We start from the raw sequence: 15885 nt of genomic DNA on the forward strand, positions 1-15885 counted from the left end.
TTGTTGCTGAAGGTGTCCTGGTGGATGTTATTCAAGGAGGAGATGCTGATGCTTTGCTTGTGGAACTTCCTTCCTGGAGCAGTCAGCCTGCTATCAGATCAATCTGATATTTTCTAGATATTAGGCAAATACTTCCTTACACTTCTTCTGGTTCCTTTAACATTCAAGAACCAGTCTCCTGCTACTTTGTTCCGGTAGTCTTTACATGGGATCTATATAATCTCTCCTGGGATTTTGTTTTGTAAAGCTGGTATTCTTAGTAAATGGCCCTCATGCAACGAAAGATTATCTTTGATAGAGACTTCATTTCCTTTTTTCCCATTGTGAGGATCCTCATTTCAATTAATCAAAGGCACTTTCGATAAATCAAGTACCAGGAAGTGATAATTTAGCTTGAGGTAAGCCCTCCTTAGCCATTTGTACAACTGTGAAATAGAAATTTAAAGAACTCATCAGTGCAGGTAGCCCTCATTCGGACAGTGACCATTTGCAGTTACAATGGTGCTGAAGAAATAACTTTGCAACCCAATACCCGCATTTACTACCTTCACAGCTTCTCTCTTTCAGTCATGTGTTTGCCATTACAGTCAGTTAGTACGTGTTATCCTGTGTAAAATCATAAGTACAGTTGCTGTCACATGATTTTTCACTTAGTGACTGCTTTGCTTAACAACCGAGTTGCCAGTCTCAGTTGCAGTCACTAAATGAGGACTACCTATACACAATTGCTACTGCTAGGAAAGGATGTATAGGAGGAAATAGTCCTCCTTCCAACAGATTTTTCATAGTACTATCTACAAGTTCTGTATGAAACTATATGAATTGGGGGTGAGTAATGTAACAGTGGTCTGAGAGTAAGTAGATATTGTGAGTACAGTATTGTGAAATAAAGGGTGTGTATAATTGGGTTGGGTAGGCATAATTTTGATGTGCCTGAGAGAGATGTATAAACAGGAGATACAAATAATATAAATTAACAGGTGTGCATGTGATGAATTGCCATAAAAGGATATTTCCCGGTCATGTCCCATGGGAGACATGTCACAAACCTGGAGCATGGGAGCTGGCTCAATAGCTTCACTACTTCAATTGTATGCTCTGTTTCGGTGTTTTGAGAGAGCTCTATCCTTGCATTAGAAATTTATGTGTTCCTGTCCTGCATTGCATTCCCTCTTCAACATTTTAAAGATGGAATATTCTTTCAGCCCACTGATACTCGCTCCAATTCTTTTCTACAGTAGAATATAGGGTATTTTGGCTTTATACTGTTATTTGGTAGCGACATCTCAAAGTAGATACTATCTGACAATATCTCCTGAGCTTTCATTATGTTCTCTGCTTTCAATTTTTTTCTAGAACATTTAAGTTTTGATGATCTAACACCTACCTCAGATAATTTATCACATCCCACTGCAGATAGGCCAAAGATGCATGGCAGAAGGCTTCCTGCTCGTTTCAGTGGCAGTAATTCTGTGAGTACATGAACAACTTATTTATTTATTTAATTTGTATGGCCACCCATCACACCAGGTGATTCTGGGAGGCGAACAAAATTTTAAAAATAAAAACAATTAAAATAATACAAAAATTAAAATGCACAGCAGCCGAGAATAAGTCACCCATTATAATGACTCAATTAGCCACAAAACAGATCCCTGCTGTCCTAACAGTCAGGAACCACACTGAGATGAGGAATAGGTCTCTAGTGTTTATTACTGCTACATTAGACAGAAAATCCTAACAAACTGAAGAAGCGTGGGAAAACCCAGACAGATAAACCCCAAAAGTCAAGGCGGGTCTGATCTGTGTCTCTTTGAATGGCTGCTTAACTCCTCAGTACTACGCATGCGTTTTCCCCCCTGGATAGAGGCCCCCTCCTGCTCACCATCAGTGCTCATGACATCTGCACACACTTGGGGCCCCAGAGGGAGTCATGGGTAGTCCTAAGAGAAGGCCTTTGCCACTGATTACTACTTGTGTACTTGCTCCTGCTTGAATATGATATTATAGCAGTGTCCCTAAGAGACCTTTACAACGGTGGTACGTTTGCTTCTGAATGAGTCTTTCGGTCCATGTCTTTCTAAGGAAAGGCACCCTGTAATGGAGTAAAAAATATGAGTTGCAATCTTCACTAAAAAGTTGGCAATACTTGCTAAACCAGTTTGACAGATGCACAACCCGTACTACGATTATTTCAATTACTTGGTAGCAAAAGCTCTATAAGTATGTAAAGTGTTCAGAGGCCATGTAAATAGACAGACAGGGAAACAGCCATTTATATCCCTCTCACTTGTGAGAATCAAGGCAGTTTACAATGAATATCCAACTCATTTTAAAGCAATCCCATGTGAAGATCCTCTCTCCCCCAATCATTGCATCAAATCAAATCCAGTGAAAAAACAGCTTATTACCCACCAAATGCCTGCTGAAATAGGATAGTCTTCTCTGCCTTCCAAAAAACTAATGGGTTGGGGATTTCACTCACCACATTTCAGGACACACCTAGTAGTTCTCACTTGGGCAAAACTATCATAGCATAAATTTTAGTGAAAATGGAATCATTGCAGATAGTGGAGTTCCCTGAAGCAGCAGCCCCCAGTTGATCTCAGATCATGAATCACATTGAAAAAGGTGATTGCTAAACTATGGCTAGCCATTTTGTGATGAAATAGTTAATAACCAACATATTGGATTTTATTTAGGAATGAAATAAATTTTATTTAGGAATGAAATAAAATGTACTAGATAATTTTTTAAATGAGTATAATAAATCGCTTCGGATATATCGACTTTCAGAGTAAATGTACTTCTCGAAGAACACTAATTCCTATTTTATATTTCCTTTCTCTGCTGAAGCCTACTCAGATTCAAAGTGTAGAAAAAAATGTGAAGGTGCATAAAGAGGAAGAAGAAAGTGCCAAATTAAAAACATATGAGGGTAAAAAGGTACTGTTGACACTGCTTATGTTTATTGTACTAAGAAATCAAAATGATTCAGGATATTCTAATCATTTATTTAGTAAGATAATATACCAATGTATTGGTACAGATTTAGCTTGAGTAATTCAGTAATAATTACGTGGGTGGGAGATAATTAAAGTTTGATATTTTCTCTGTCAGCCTGATGAAATTAAAAATGCACAAAATACTATTATTATGGAGTCCTTGGTGCTCTCTGAGCCTTGTTGTTTTCTTGCAGATGTTTCATTGCCAGACCTAGGCAGCATCTTCAGTGCAAAGAGGGAGTGGGCCTTGCTTTCCGTTTATATACTGTAATTTGTCCTGCTTGTGTTGATGGGGGTGTTCTTCTCTCCTTGGGAGTTCGATTGGGCTGTTGTTTGCTGCTTGGTTGATTGACTGAGTTAATAGTTCCTTGATTAGTGTATATTGTGCTGTTGATTGTTCATATGGTGTTAATCTTTGCATCTGTGGGTGTTGATTGCTGGCGAAGAGGTGTTCTGGTCTTTTGGCTTTTCTGTTGTCTCTTTTGAATGGTATGAAAATGTTGTTTACCTCTATGTGTCTGTTGATGGCTGCTTTGTCTGAGTGCCAAGCTTCCAGGAATTCTCTAGTGTTTTTGGATTTGGCTTGGTTTAGGATGCTCACAGTTTCCCAGTTGAAAGTATGGTTGAGTCTGTCCATGTGTTGTGAGATAAAGGAGTTCTCATCATGTCTTCTGACTGCTAGTTGGTGTTTGTGGATGCGCTCTACTAGTCTTCTGTCTGTCCTACGTAGTGGCTGCTACAGTCCTTGCACTGTATGTTGTAGATGACTCCTGTTTTTTCTTCTTGGGTTGCTGGGTCTTTTGGGTTACTTAAGATGTTCTGGAGGGCTTTGGTTGGTTTGTGTGCTACGGTGATGGCGTGTGGTTGTAACAGTCTGTTGGTAATTTCTGAAATGTTTCTGATGTATGGCAGTGTTATTCTTTTCATAGCTTCTGTTGGTTAGGTTGTAGTGGGTTGAGTGGTCAGGCACTTTTTGCTAAAGTTGGGGGGTATCCATTTTGCTGGAAGATACTGTACAGATGATCTTTTTCTGGTGTTCTGGGTTGCTGCAGTGTGTAAGTGCTCGTCTGAATAATGTTCTTACACAGCTTCTCTTGTGGGAGGTTGGATTGTTACTTTGGTAGTGGAGCACTTGGTCGATGTGGGTAGCTTTCCTGTAGACTTGTGTTTCTAACTTACCGTCATTTTCTCTACTGATGAGGATGTCCAAGAAGGGTAGTGTGTTGTTTTCTTCTTCCCTTGTGAATTTTATTCCATTGAAGATGTTGTTGATGGTTTCCTGTGTTTCCTCCAGTTGTTCCTTTTTTATTATGGCAAAGGTGTCATCTACATACCAGATCCATACTTTGTGTTGTATATGTGGGAGTGCTATCCTTTCTAGAAATTGCATTACAATCTCTGCTATGAGTCCTGAGATAGGTGATCCCATGGGTGTTCCTTTGATTTGTTGGTATATTTGTCCATAAAACTGAAAGTAGGCAGTGAGGCAGAGGTTGATGAGGTCCATGATTCTGGGTATTTCTATCTTGGTGTATTTGACTAGGTCGGGTATGTTGCATAGAACTGCTGCCATGGATTCTTTCACTAGTGCTGGGTCTATGGATGCAAAGAGAGTTGTGACATCAAATGACACCCTAATTTCATCTTCTTCTATTTTTAAGTCTTTGATTTTCTGGAGACACTGTAGTGGGGAGTTGATAGAATATTCACTCTCCCCTGTGAGATGCCCAAGTTTCTTTGTACTCTTTAGCTATGTTGTATGTGGGAGTCCCTGGTAATGATACGATTGGCCAAAGTGGTATGCCAGGCTTGTGTATTTTTGGGGTGTCCGTAGAAGCGTGGGAGGACGGGTCTACTTCTTTTCTGTTCTTTTGTAATTTGACCTTTCTTGGTGAGGTTGTTAAGAGTTATTTTGACCTGGTTGTCCAGTTTAGTCAATACTATTATTGATTTAATAAAATCCTGCTTAGCATCTGGTTCAGGGTGGGTAACCTTCGAACAAGAGCTTTTTGATTATGTGGCGATGGTGTTGCTAAAATTTGGTGGCAAAAAGCACAAAACTCAGCAATACAATTTCATGCCATTTGGGGGGAAAGAATTGAACGAGGAAAATGAGAGCAACTGTCTTCCCACTTCACATCTTTATTAAAGATATTAAAATACACTGCTGAAATTTTGCTGCCGAATTTGGGGATATGATCTCAGGGTGCTGGGCCACATAAATGGGATACTCAGGTATTCTTTGGGATGCACAGCCCACATGTTGCCAAATTCTGGTCTTTCTAATTATAGTATATCACTTTTTTTAGAATACAATAGACCACATTCTTTATTAGAACTCTTTATTCATGCAGCAAATTGCAAAATAATTTTGGCTTGCTCTTATATAGTCAATCCTTAGTTTTCTTGATCATCAAAATATCAGTCAACTACCACCAGCCAATATTTTAAGCCATTGTTCTATATAAAAATATAGACTTTGCTTGTTCTTCAAGAAATAGATTTGACTATATTCCCTCCATCCCCATTTAGACCACTGTTCTTCTGTTTCAGCCATCGACTCTTACTTCACCAGTTCTGTCTTCATTACCACGACCAAGTTCTCTTGTAATCAATGCAATTGCTGGAGAAGCAAAGGTTAACCAGGAAACAGAAGAAGGGGAAAAACCTTCTCTAGAAGAGCTCAGGTCTCAGATCTTTGATCTCCTGTTGGTTGTAGAAACCTTGAAAAAAGAGCATGGGTAAGACCTCATTTTTTCACAGTGGCTTCTGTAAGTGAGTTAGGCATCATGCAGTCCTTCTGATATTGTACTACAGCTCCCATCATCACATGCCACTGGTCTTGTTAGCTAGGGTTGCAGAAATTCAACATTTGGAGGACCACGTATTGCCAATGCCTACTATAAAGGATAGTACTATATTTGTCATATTAATTCAGTGTTTTTATACATCTCCTGGATTAGTTCTAAAATACTTTATAACATAATTAATTATTTAGTTTGTTGATAAAGGGTTACCTGAAACAACTATACTTTGTTCATAAATGATCATAAATTATCCATTTATTTAATTTTTATCCCGCCTTTATTATTTTTATAACTAACTCAAGGCAGCAAACATACCTAATACTCCTTCCTCCTCCTCCTTTCCCCACAACAGCAGCCCTGTGAGGTGAGTTGGGCTGAGAGAGAGTGACTGGCTTAAGGTCACCCAGCCGGCTTTCATGCCTAAGGCAGGACTAGAACTCACAGACTCCTGGTTTCTAGCCCAGCACCTTAACCACTAGACCACACTGGCTTTCCATGCATAAGTACTGCAACAGGAATTGCTGAGACTTTATTTTTGTATGCTGGTTTCATATATTACGTTGGTAATATGTGAGTGCATACCAGAGAATGAGAAGAGACTCACATGGTCAAACAACAAGCAGGATGGAGAGGTTTTAAGCCTTTCGGTTTGCTGAGTGAGGGGGATTCTGCACTCAGATAAATATGCTTCTTCCGGCTCATGGAGGAAGTTTCAAGGGGGTTAAGACTTGCTTCTGCTTCTGCTCTCAATCTAGGCCATTTCTACCTCTGTTAGGACGCTGTTTATCCTTTAACTCAAGATCTAGCTGGTATATTGTATACTCATCTTCAAACTACATAAGGGTGGTTTTTCACTGCAGTTTTTTGTGTATGTATTCAAATTTTAAAGGAAACAACTGGAAAAATTGAAAAAAGAATTGGAAGAAGAAAAGCAGATGCGAAGTAACTTAGAGGTAAAATATTTGAATAGAAGTCATAGGAAACTTAATTTTCTACAGATCCCATTATTTTCAGTACAGCAATGTGAATACTTAGTCAGAAAATAATGAAACAGCCATAGTAAAGTACTGTATACTTTGACTAGTTTAGGCATCTAATTTTAAGGAAAGGATGTATTTTTGCCATTTTTCCTCCTATTCCGTGAGGTCTGCTGTGGAGGTTTTGGGCAGAGGGCTGGATGGGAGCTCCTCTGAAGTACCATGGGAAGTAGCTGGTGAGAAAATGCAAACAAAAAAAAAGGTGGTGTAGTGATCCACTATGCCGTTTGAACGGCTCTGTGAAATAATGATTCTTGGTATAATTTATTTGAACTTCGCCATTCAACTTTTTTTTTTTTTTTACCCAAGCCTCAAATTCAGACATCTTGGTACTTATTTGAATTTTTACTTTCATTGTGGCAAGATTGCAGTTTTGGAGAAAATACTTTTTTTTTTAGGAGAAAATTGGCAAAAGACTAGATAAATGTTAGATGTTACTTCCAACTTTACTATACAAATAACATTTAATTTTAAGTACTTAATCTCCATTTTGTAAACTGTTTTTATATATCTGTAGAAGATATAATTAGTATTTTGTAGACTGTTACTGACTGATCTTTTCTTGGCTTGGAACTTAAGCGGGATTGAGCCTAATTAGTACTTGAATGGGAGATGACAGAACTATCGAGGGTACAGGCTAGATAGAGAAATTGAAAAACACTGTGGAAGGCGGCAACGGCAAACCACTTCCATATGTCCGTGTAGTCACTTGGAGTTAAACTTATCTTGAAGAAATCAAGATGTTTCAAAGATTCTAGGAAATCCATTATAGTTCCCATCAAAACTGCAATCTTACAAGTTTGCAGGAAGAAGAATCCTCTCCTGTAAAACCTGGCATCAGAGTTGAGGGCATGTTTAATAGTGTGTAAGAATGAGGTAGTCAGGCCCACAATTTAAAGTTAAGGGTGGAGAGTAAAATGGCTACTTTAGTGTAAGATAAAGATTTAGGATTTTCTCTTTAGATTGAGATGGCAAATCTTTAATATTTATTCCAGGCTATACAGTTTCCCAAAGAACAAATATTTTCTGCAGACTGTGGTGTTAAATGAAAATTCTCTGTGGCTCAGATTTATTTATTTATTTATTTGGTTGGTTATTTTCATGCATTTCTGAGACCCCCAACTCAAACAATGGGTGTCTCTGGGCAAAACCCAACAAAAGTAAACAATAACAACCAAAACAAAAAATGTTTAAAAAGAACAGCCCAGTATATAAAATGTAACATGTAAAATGGCAACCAAATAAAATAATTAACAGCACAATCGGACCTGAACACTTGAGGGGAAAGCCAGGTCTTAACAGCTTTTCTAAAGGCAAGCAGATTTGGAGCCCATCATATATTCTCTTGCGGGCCCTATCTGCAAGAGAATTCCATCTGGCAGGGTCCAGGAGGCGGGCCTTCTCTGCAGTGGCACCACCCTTTGGAACATCTTGCCCCCAGAGGTGAGATTAGCCCCATCACTCCTGGCCTTCCCTAGGGAATTGAAGACCTGGCTCCGCCATCGGGCTTGGGGCAGGGAGGAGAATAGTCATACTTGGGGTTGGTTAGTGCCTTGAAGTGCCCCTCCTATGCAAGGATTGAACGAGACCATAGCCATCAGGATTTTATTATATTTGGTCGTTTTTAAAATTGTTTTAGTCTATATTGGAATTTTATTGTATAGTTATTGTTTTATGCTGTAAACCGCCCAGAGATGGGTGGTGACAAATTTGGTAGGTAGGTAGGTAGGTAGGTAGAGATAGATAGATAGATAGATAGATAGATAGATAGATAGATAGATAGGAAGGGATCATTCCAGAGCACAGGAGTAGCCACCGAAGAGCTACACTTCCTAGGTCCTATAAGATGGCAATGTTTAAGTGAGGGAACTTGGAGCATGTCCTCCAGGCAGATGTTCTTTTGAACAGGCAGTCCTGCAAATATGCTGGTCCTAAGCCATATAGGGATTTAAAAGTCTTAACCAGCACCTTAACTGTACCCAGAAGTCTGCTGGGAGCCAGTAGCGCTAACAGTAATGGTATCACATGGGCATAAAGAGCTGTGCCATAACTTCCTGTGCTGCTGCATTCTGGACCAAATGAAGCTTTCAGGTGGTCTTCAAGGCAGCCTCATTGCAATTAAGAGATGACTAAGGCACAAGTGACCATAAGCATGGCCTGCCAGTCTAGGAACAGATGCAACTGTGGACAATATGCAATGGGGCAAAGGCCTTCCTGGCCACAGCTGCCACCTACTCTTAGAGCAGGAGCTCAGGTTGCACACTGAGTCTGAACTAGGCAAAGCCACCTCTTCCAGAAGCAGAGTTGGAAACACTCCAGTTTATCTGGGGGACCTAAAACCCAGAGATTCTTCAACTTGGATGGACGGATAGATGGATGGACAGATGTTCTTTACAGACTTAGACCAGTATAAATAGGACAGTAAAAGCAGTAAAAACAATGGATCCCATTTACACACTAGGTCAGTTAACAGGCATTGAAAGTGCCAGGCTCCTGTGTCCAGCTGCAGGCTAAAATATAAGAAGCAATAGAAAACATCCAGAACTGGGTGGGCTCTGCAAAAGGTAAAAAGGAATGACTTATACAGTAACATAAGAAATGGGCAAGCATAAAATCGATTAATTGAATGTGACTGCCAAACTTTGCAAGCAGCTGTGCAGAATCTTGCAACCATCTTGGCAGGGTTGAGCTCAACCTGCTCTTCCCAATCCAGACCCTCTCAGCTTCCAGACACTGGGGCAGAACCTTGACAAGCTTCACTTGGCTGGCTGAGGACAGACACATACAACTGAGTATCATCAGCATATTGATGATATTTTACTCTGTGCCAGTGTATGACTTCTCCCAGTCGCTTCATGTAGATATTTTAAAAAGGGGGGAGGGGGGAGTAGAGCCCTGGGGCACCCTGCAAAGCACTCATTAGCAGCAAAGCTTTGAATGACTGAATAACTGAATTAAAACCTTCAGAGCTGTACAGACCTGCATTCAGTTTATTGAAATGTCTAGCCACACCTTGAATGAATTTGTTGATTGGTTTATCCTTGTCCTTTTTTCTTTTGTTTTCTGATGTGTTTTATTTCCTTTTGTTACTGTATCGATGCTTTTATTGCGTTAGCTGCCCAGAGTTGTTTTATGTGAGATGGGCAGCCATATAAATCTAAATAAATAATGAATTAAATGGTAGATGCTGTGCTGCTGCTGCTGCATGAGATGACACATCCCAGTGATAAATTTCTAGAATGTAATAGTAATAAAAGAGTAGTACTATTTTTGAAAAAATTGATGGGTTGTGAATGTGTACAAAATATGAAATATTCCCTATTTGATTAATGTTTACTATTATCATTCACAGATGGAAATAGAAAAGCTCAAGAAAGCTGTCATAACCACATGAAAGAGCCACATATGGCGGATCCTTAATGTGCCAGGATTTCAGGATCAGAAATGAAATTGACTTTTTTAACTTCAAGCCAATGAATGATAGCATTCCATGAAAAAGAACCTGAATATAATCTTATTTATATTCTGTGAGCTACAAGAAAAAAATGGATAGCTTTTTTGCTTGTTTCTTGCCAATATAGGAGAGGCCTTATTTCTTACTGTGCAAGTATGGCAGGGTTTGCTTGAAAATACTACTGAATCTGTATAAAAAGGGAGTTCTTAGTAGATTTTTATTGAATATTCCAATTTTAAGAGATCTGTGCTATAAATAAGGCAATATAACTTTGAAAATAATCTGTAAAATAGAGTATAGGAGAGAGGCAGATGGTATAGTTTTGTATTCATTATGGTTACTATCTTTTCCACCATGCTAAAGGGAATATGATGTTAATCATACGCAGTTTTATAGTTTAGGTCTTTTGAATTTGTTCTCACTATGAAGCAGAAGGATCACCAAACCCCAGCACTATGATGTTTTTACTCTGACTGAGAACAATACTGTACTTCTTGCACTATAGGATTCATAGAAAGGATTTATAATTGGAGCACACGGACACATACATACATGTGAATACTTAAAACAGAAAAATCTAGGCATAAAATTGAGATAATCCTATAATATGATATCCCTAATTATTGCAGAATGTGACATGTTAAATATTCTCTTTTGAGTGTTTCTTTTCACAAATTATAACCTAACACTACAATATTGTCAGCTTTAAAAATGCTTTGCACTAATAATTGTAACATTTTAAAGATCTTCATATAACAAAATGTTTAAAGCTATCAGTTTGCTAAATGCAGTCTTTTAAAATAAGGGTGTATCATCTACAGGGCTGTTACAGTATTCAGTAAATCAGTAATGGATTTTTAGATAAATATTCGGCTTATGCTTTAGAAGTCAAATTGAATTACTGTATATTTTAAACAAGGACTCTTTCAGTTACCTTGTTTAATTTATTTCCACACCCTAAAATCCCTTTTCTTCTTCTGTAAAGAGAAACTGAACATATTCATTGCTCTTTTCAAGCCAAAGGTAAAAATACAGCCTTTCTTCTCTAGCATTGCTATCCTAAAACATTATAGAAAAAGGGAAGTGTTTCAAGAATGATTTTAGGCTTGTTCTAAGTCAATGGAAAATTTTTGTGCCTATCTCCTGCTTTAGATGGCATTAATATTTTGTCTTATTTAGATGTGAACAAACCATGTTCTCAACATGAAAAAATAAAGATTTCTAATTCCAGTTACAAATCAGCGAGTTAAAATGTGGAAATGAATACATGAGTGTATAAAGTCATGATGCTTGTTTGCTTACACTATGGATGCGAAGCTAATGACAAATACCTAATATATCAGTTAGTTAATGATCATCCTCTGTTGCCAGTTTTCCTTAATAATCACAGTAATAAATAATGTTCTCAAATTAATAACTTCTTGCTCAAAACAAGCACTCTTAGTGATTAATCTTATACTAATTTGTAACTGTTAGAGCGATTCATAATTCTTGGCTTAGTAGTCAAAATCATTACTTCTGTGTTTATTGGCCGCCTCGTTCTGCAGTTTCCATGCAGAGGATTCAGAGATGGGAGGCATGTTTAGTCTTGAACTGATCTTTTGCAAGCAGTCCCCTGCAAAGCTCAGCTAAGAGAAAGAGAAACAAGTCATCTTCCTCAACAGGCATGGTGGACTGACAGATGATGAAGGTGTCCATCCTCCCAAGGGGCACGTTCACCAGAAGTATCATATTTTGCTGTTGCCTCCCATCCAGAACAAGTAGGGAGAAAAACTATTCCTTCCTTTTCTTTGTCATGGAATAAATAAGTTTTTTTGCTTTCCTTGAATAGCAGCAATTACACACTCTTGGTGTCCTTTCAAAAACAAAATTTGCAAAATAGAAGCTCAGAAACTATCTGCCAGTTCTTCCCCAATGCTCAGTAAAGTATTATTTTGTTCTCAGTGCAAGTTACCTTTCTGAAAACAGTTTCCACACTGACTTTCTGTTATCTTCTACCCTCCCCACTCCCCCAATTACAGAAATGAGAAAGTATAGGGAATTTTAAAAAGTGACTTTGGGTTTTACACACACACAAAAAAAATACCAGCAATGAGACATAGTTCATACTTTCTTCCAAACTCTCCAGCTTACAGCAAAACCACTGTTTCTTTATTCTGTACCCCCACAGAAGGAAAAAGTGCCCCCCCCCGGCAAGGGGATTTTTAAAAAGCTGCAAGGACTTTTTCACCAAAAATCCACCTCTTCCTGCTGGTAACTGAACTTGAAGGGAAAATGACTGCTGCTTCATTCCTCCCAGGATAAGAAAGGGAATGAGTTTTCTCTTCCCTTCGTGCTTTTGCAGAAGCAGAAATAAGTAGAAATGGTGCCTTAAAAAGAAAAGCCTTACTTGCACTAGTCAAAACACATTTCTGTTCCTCCCCAGAGCTGTATTGTTCCACAAGCAGAGCTTTTGGTGAAGTACAGGAACTGGGCAGAGTGGAACCACACACCCAGTAAGAAGAGATAGAGGTACTGACCTTTGTTGATTGATCAGATCCATCCCAAATTAAACAAAATGGCCTTCAGTGTTGGAACTCGAGAGCTTTTTGCTGATAACGGTTCTGTTACATTCTACAGTGATTATGCAAATAAGAATTGGTTTTAATTAAAGAAAAATCATTTATATGCTTCTTAATGTGATCCTGAGTGTGAGGCAGAATGGTATTAAATAGATTGCTGTGAAAGTTTTTTTCTACCTTGAAGCTTAGAGCAGATAAATAGGACAATCATGGAACTCAGAAGTGTTAATTATTAAATTGTCTTTTTCCTGTAGCAATAAATAACCAAGTGCAATGACTTGATGTAATAAACAAATCTTAGAAATTGCCGCTATGAAGGTTTTTTTAGTGATGGTTATTTTCTCTAATGTCTGTCTTTATACTCTGTGATGGGAAATGGGACTGGATGCAGACATTCCAAAGAATAAAATTTATTTCAAGCAGGAATCTTCACTGAGTCGTTTACAGGTGCTGTAAAATGTTATATGCTATCAAAATGCCACAAATAAAATTATATGCTGTTAATATGTAAATGCATTTTTGTTCAAAAGCATTGAAATACCTTTTATGTGATTCAGCTGTATATGTGTACAAAGAAAAGGACGTTCATGTGATTGCAAGACAGAAATAATTCAACTTACATGTTAGCGGTGAGAAAAGAATGCCTTTTGTCACCACTGATATTCACTATTTAGTTTTAAGATATTAATACAACAAAATCAAATTTATATTAGGTGGAATAGGGTAGTGTTATTTAATGATACCATGGTCTTAGAGGAAGTCATATAGAAAGTAGTCTGAAAAGTCTGGGTTAAAAACTTATATAGTAAGAGGAAAAATTAGTATCAACCTGCATATTTTGTGAACAAGCAGTGAAGGTGGTAAATAGTTTTGTTTGCTTGGGTTCAAGAAGAGATAAAGATGGACAATATGTTGAAGAGATTAATCCTAGAGAAGAAGACAAACTTGGACAAGATCATAAATGACAGCAAAGATTAGAACAGTTAAAATAGTCATCTTTCCATTACTCATGTATGTACACTGGGGAAAAATTAATGAGACACATCTTCAAATAATAACTTCAAAAATATTTTTAAGAGTACCACGGATTGCAAGAAGAACCAGGCAATCGTCCTGGACCAGATTAAAGGCTGACTGTTCCCTTGAGGTGATGATCAGTAGGCAGAAAGTCACATATTTGGGCATGTAAAATGAACAGATAATAGACTGTTAAAAATTATGCTTGGCAAAGTTGGGGGAAGTAGAAAGGGAAAATGAGGTAAGTTGGATGGATAAGATCAAAAAGTTTACTTGAATGTTCTTGAAAAATCTGTGTTACTACTGAAGACAGGTCACAATGGCAGGTGCTTGTCCATACATTGACTGAATCAAGCTGGACTTAATAGCACTTAATTAAATAATCAAGTGAAGTAATTGCTATTTAATCAACACAAATTATAATAGATGTTAAATTAAACGAACTATAATCAGTGGAAAAATACAGATATTACCATCAATAAAAAGTCCTTTTCTAGCTCCAGTTTCAGCCTATTTCAGCATTCTAACTAAGCATAAAGGAAATTATATCCACCATTTCAAGGGAGCCTCAAAACTATTAGATGTTTTTCAGATTCAAATAAAAGTATAAAGAATTCAAAGAAAAAGAAAGAGGTTCTGAAGATTTTTTTTTTTATTGGGTAGGGAAACTAAAATAACAACCGCCCAGAGTTGCTGGGAGTCAGGCGGCATACAAATAAATTATTATATATATATATATAGCATATGATGAGTACATGACAAGAGAAAGGCAAATATATACCCGCATCCATAGCATTCCTTAAGCTACACATGCTCCCTGGGTGACGCTAAATGGATGACAGCGATTTGATGCAGCCGTACTGCCCCCCTGGGCTTCATGGCCATGACAATCAGAAGTGTACAAAATAATAATCATTAATGAGAATGGCAAGCCTCTCCATTTTGCAGTTCATCAACATGCCTCCTAACAGCCAAAAAGCAGCTCATTCCCTATCTGGGCCCCCATTTGACAGATACCTGCGTCTTTTAGTGAGAGAGGATGGTATCTCATGAGATTGCTAGCCACTATGCTTCTGAGGTCACCCCCAAATTTCCACAAGATACAATTTCTTTGGATTTTCATTGGCTGTTGGTTACATCCACTGGTCTACCAGTTTATAGTTCCTCCAAGCAAGACTTTCAGGCTTATTTAAAGTAATCTTTTGTTTGAATTATGGCTCCAAGCAATCTAGATTCAAGTTTACAGAATTTGGGCTTCATTTGATTGGGTTTGCATCTTCTGTTATATCTGATCCTTCATTCACAGCATCCTTGGAGCATGAATTTGGTTCATTTGCTCTAGACTTCAGTGGATCCTAACACTGTCCCATGCTCCTCCTTCAGAGCATCAAAAACCAACCAGTCTAGCTGTATGGAACTTTATTGTAGGGTGTATTAAAAACTCAGACCTCTTTTTTTACCCAGTTCAGTTGGCTTCATAATGCAACCTTGTGTGTGAATACACCCACCTTGATTTCTTTATGGATATTAAGTAGTATGATGCAAATAAAACTCTGGCAACCTGCTCTAAAATTGTGTTTGTGACAGACAAGAGTTTTCCACAAATCAGATCTAGATAATCAATAGGAAATTGGGTCCTGTGCTGCTAACTGTGGGTGAATGGAGTCTCAGTATTACTTACTTGGAACAGACAAATCTTTGCTTTGTATGTCTTTTAGGGAGTTGAAATCAGTCTTCAGCCTTATTCTGATTCTGTTTATACAAGCACTGGAGACTTAACCAAAATTATAAATCTGTCAGTTTTCTATTTTTGGAAATAGCAACTTTTTCATAAATCTTCTTCGCAACCCTCCTTTATCATTTGAAGTTGATTAAGAGTGGCCCTCTGGGGAGGAAAGCAGAAAGGATGTTATCTCTTCTATAAAAGGTCACAATTTCAGCTGGCTGTGAAGGTCCTCAGGCATCAATATATCCAATTGAATAAGCACACCATAAAGCAAGCGC

At 38.0% G+C, this 15885-nt stretch overlaps 1 protein-coding gene across 2 annotated transcripts in view; it reads left to right on the forward strand.

Annotated features, from left to right (window-relative positions):
• Positions 1-13368, forward strand: part of CD2AP (CD2 associated protein) — a 74752-nt gene extending 61384 nt beyond the window's left edge. For both annotated transcript variants that reach the window (XM_063317725.1, XM_063317733.1), the window contains 5 exons: positions 1357-1472; positions 2857-2946; positions 5559-5746; positions 6702-6765; positions 10202-13368. In XM_063317725.1, coding sequence (XP_063173795.1) covers positions 1357-1472; positions 2857-2946; positions 5559-5746; positions 6702-6765; positions 10202-10243 — 500 coding nt within the window. In that variant the 3' untranslated portion in view covers positions 10244-13368. The remainder of the gene's footprint in view (positions 1-1356; positions 1473-2856; positions 2947-5558; positions 5747-6701; positions 6766-10201) is intronic.
• The last annotated feature ends 2517 nt before the right edge of the window (positions 13369-15885 follow it).

Source organism: Candoia aspera, chromosome 1 (genome assembly GCF_035149785.1).
Source record: "Candoia aspera isolate rCanAsp1 chromosome 1, rCanAsp1.hap2, whole genome shotgun sequence".
NCBI lineage: Eukaryota > Metazoa > Chordata > Lepidosauria > Squamata > Boidae > Candoia > Candoia aspera.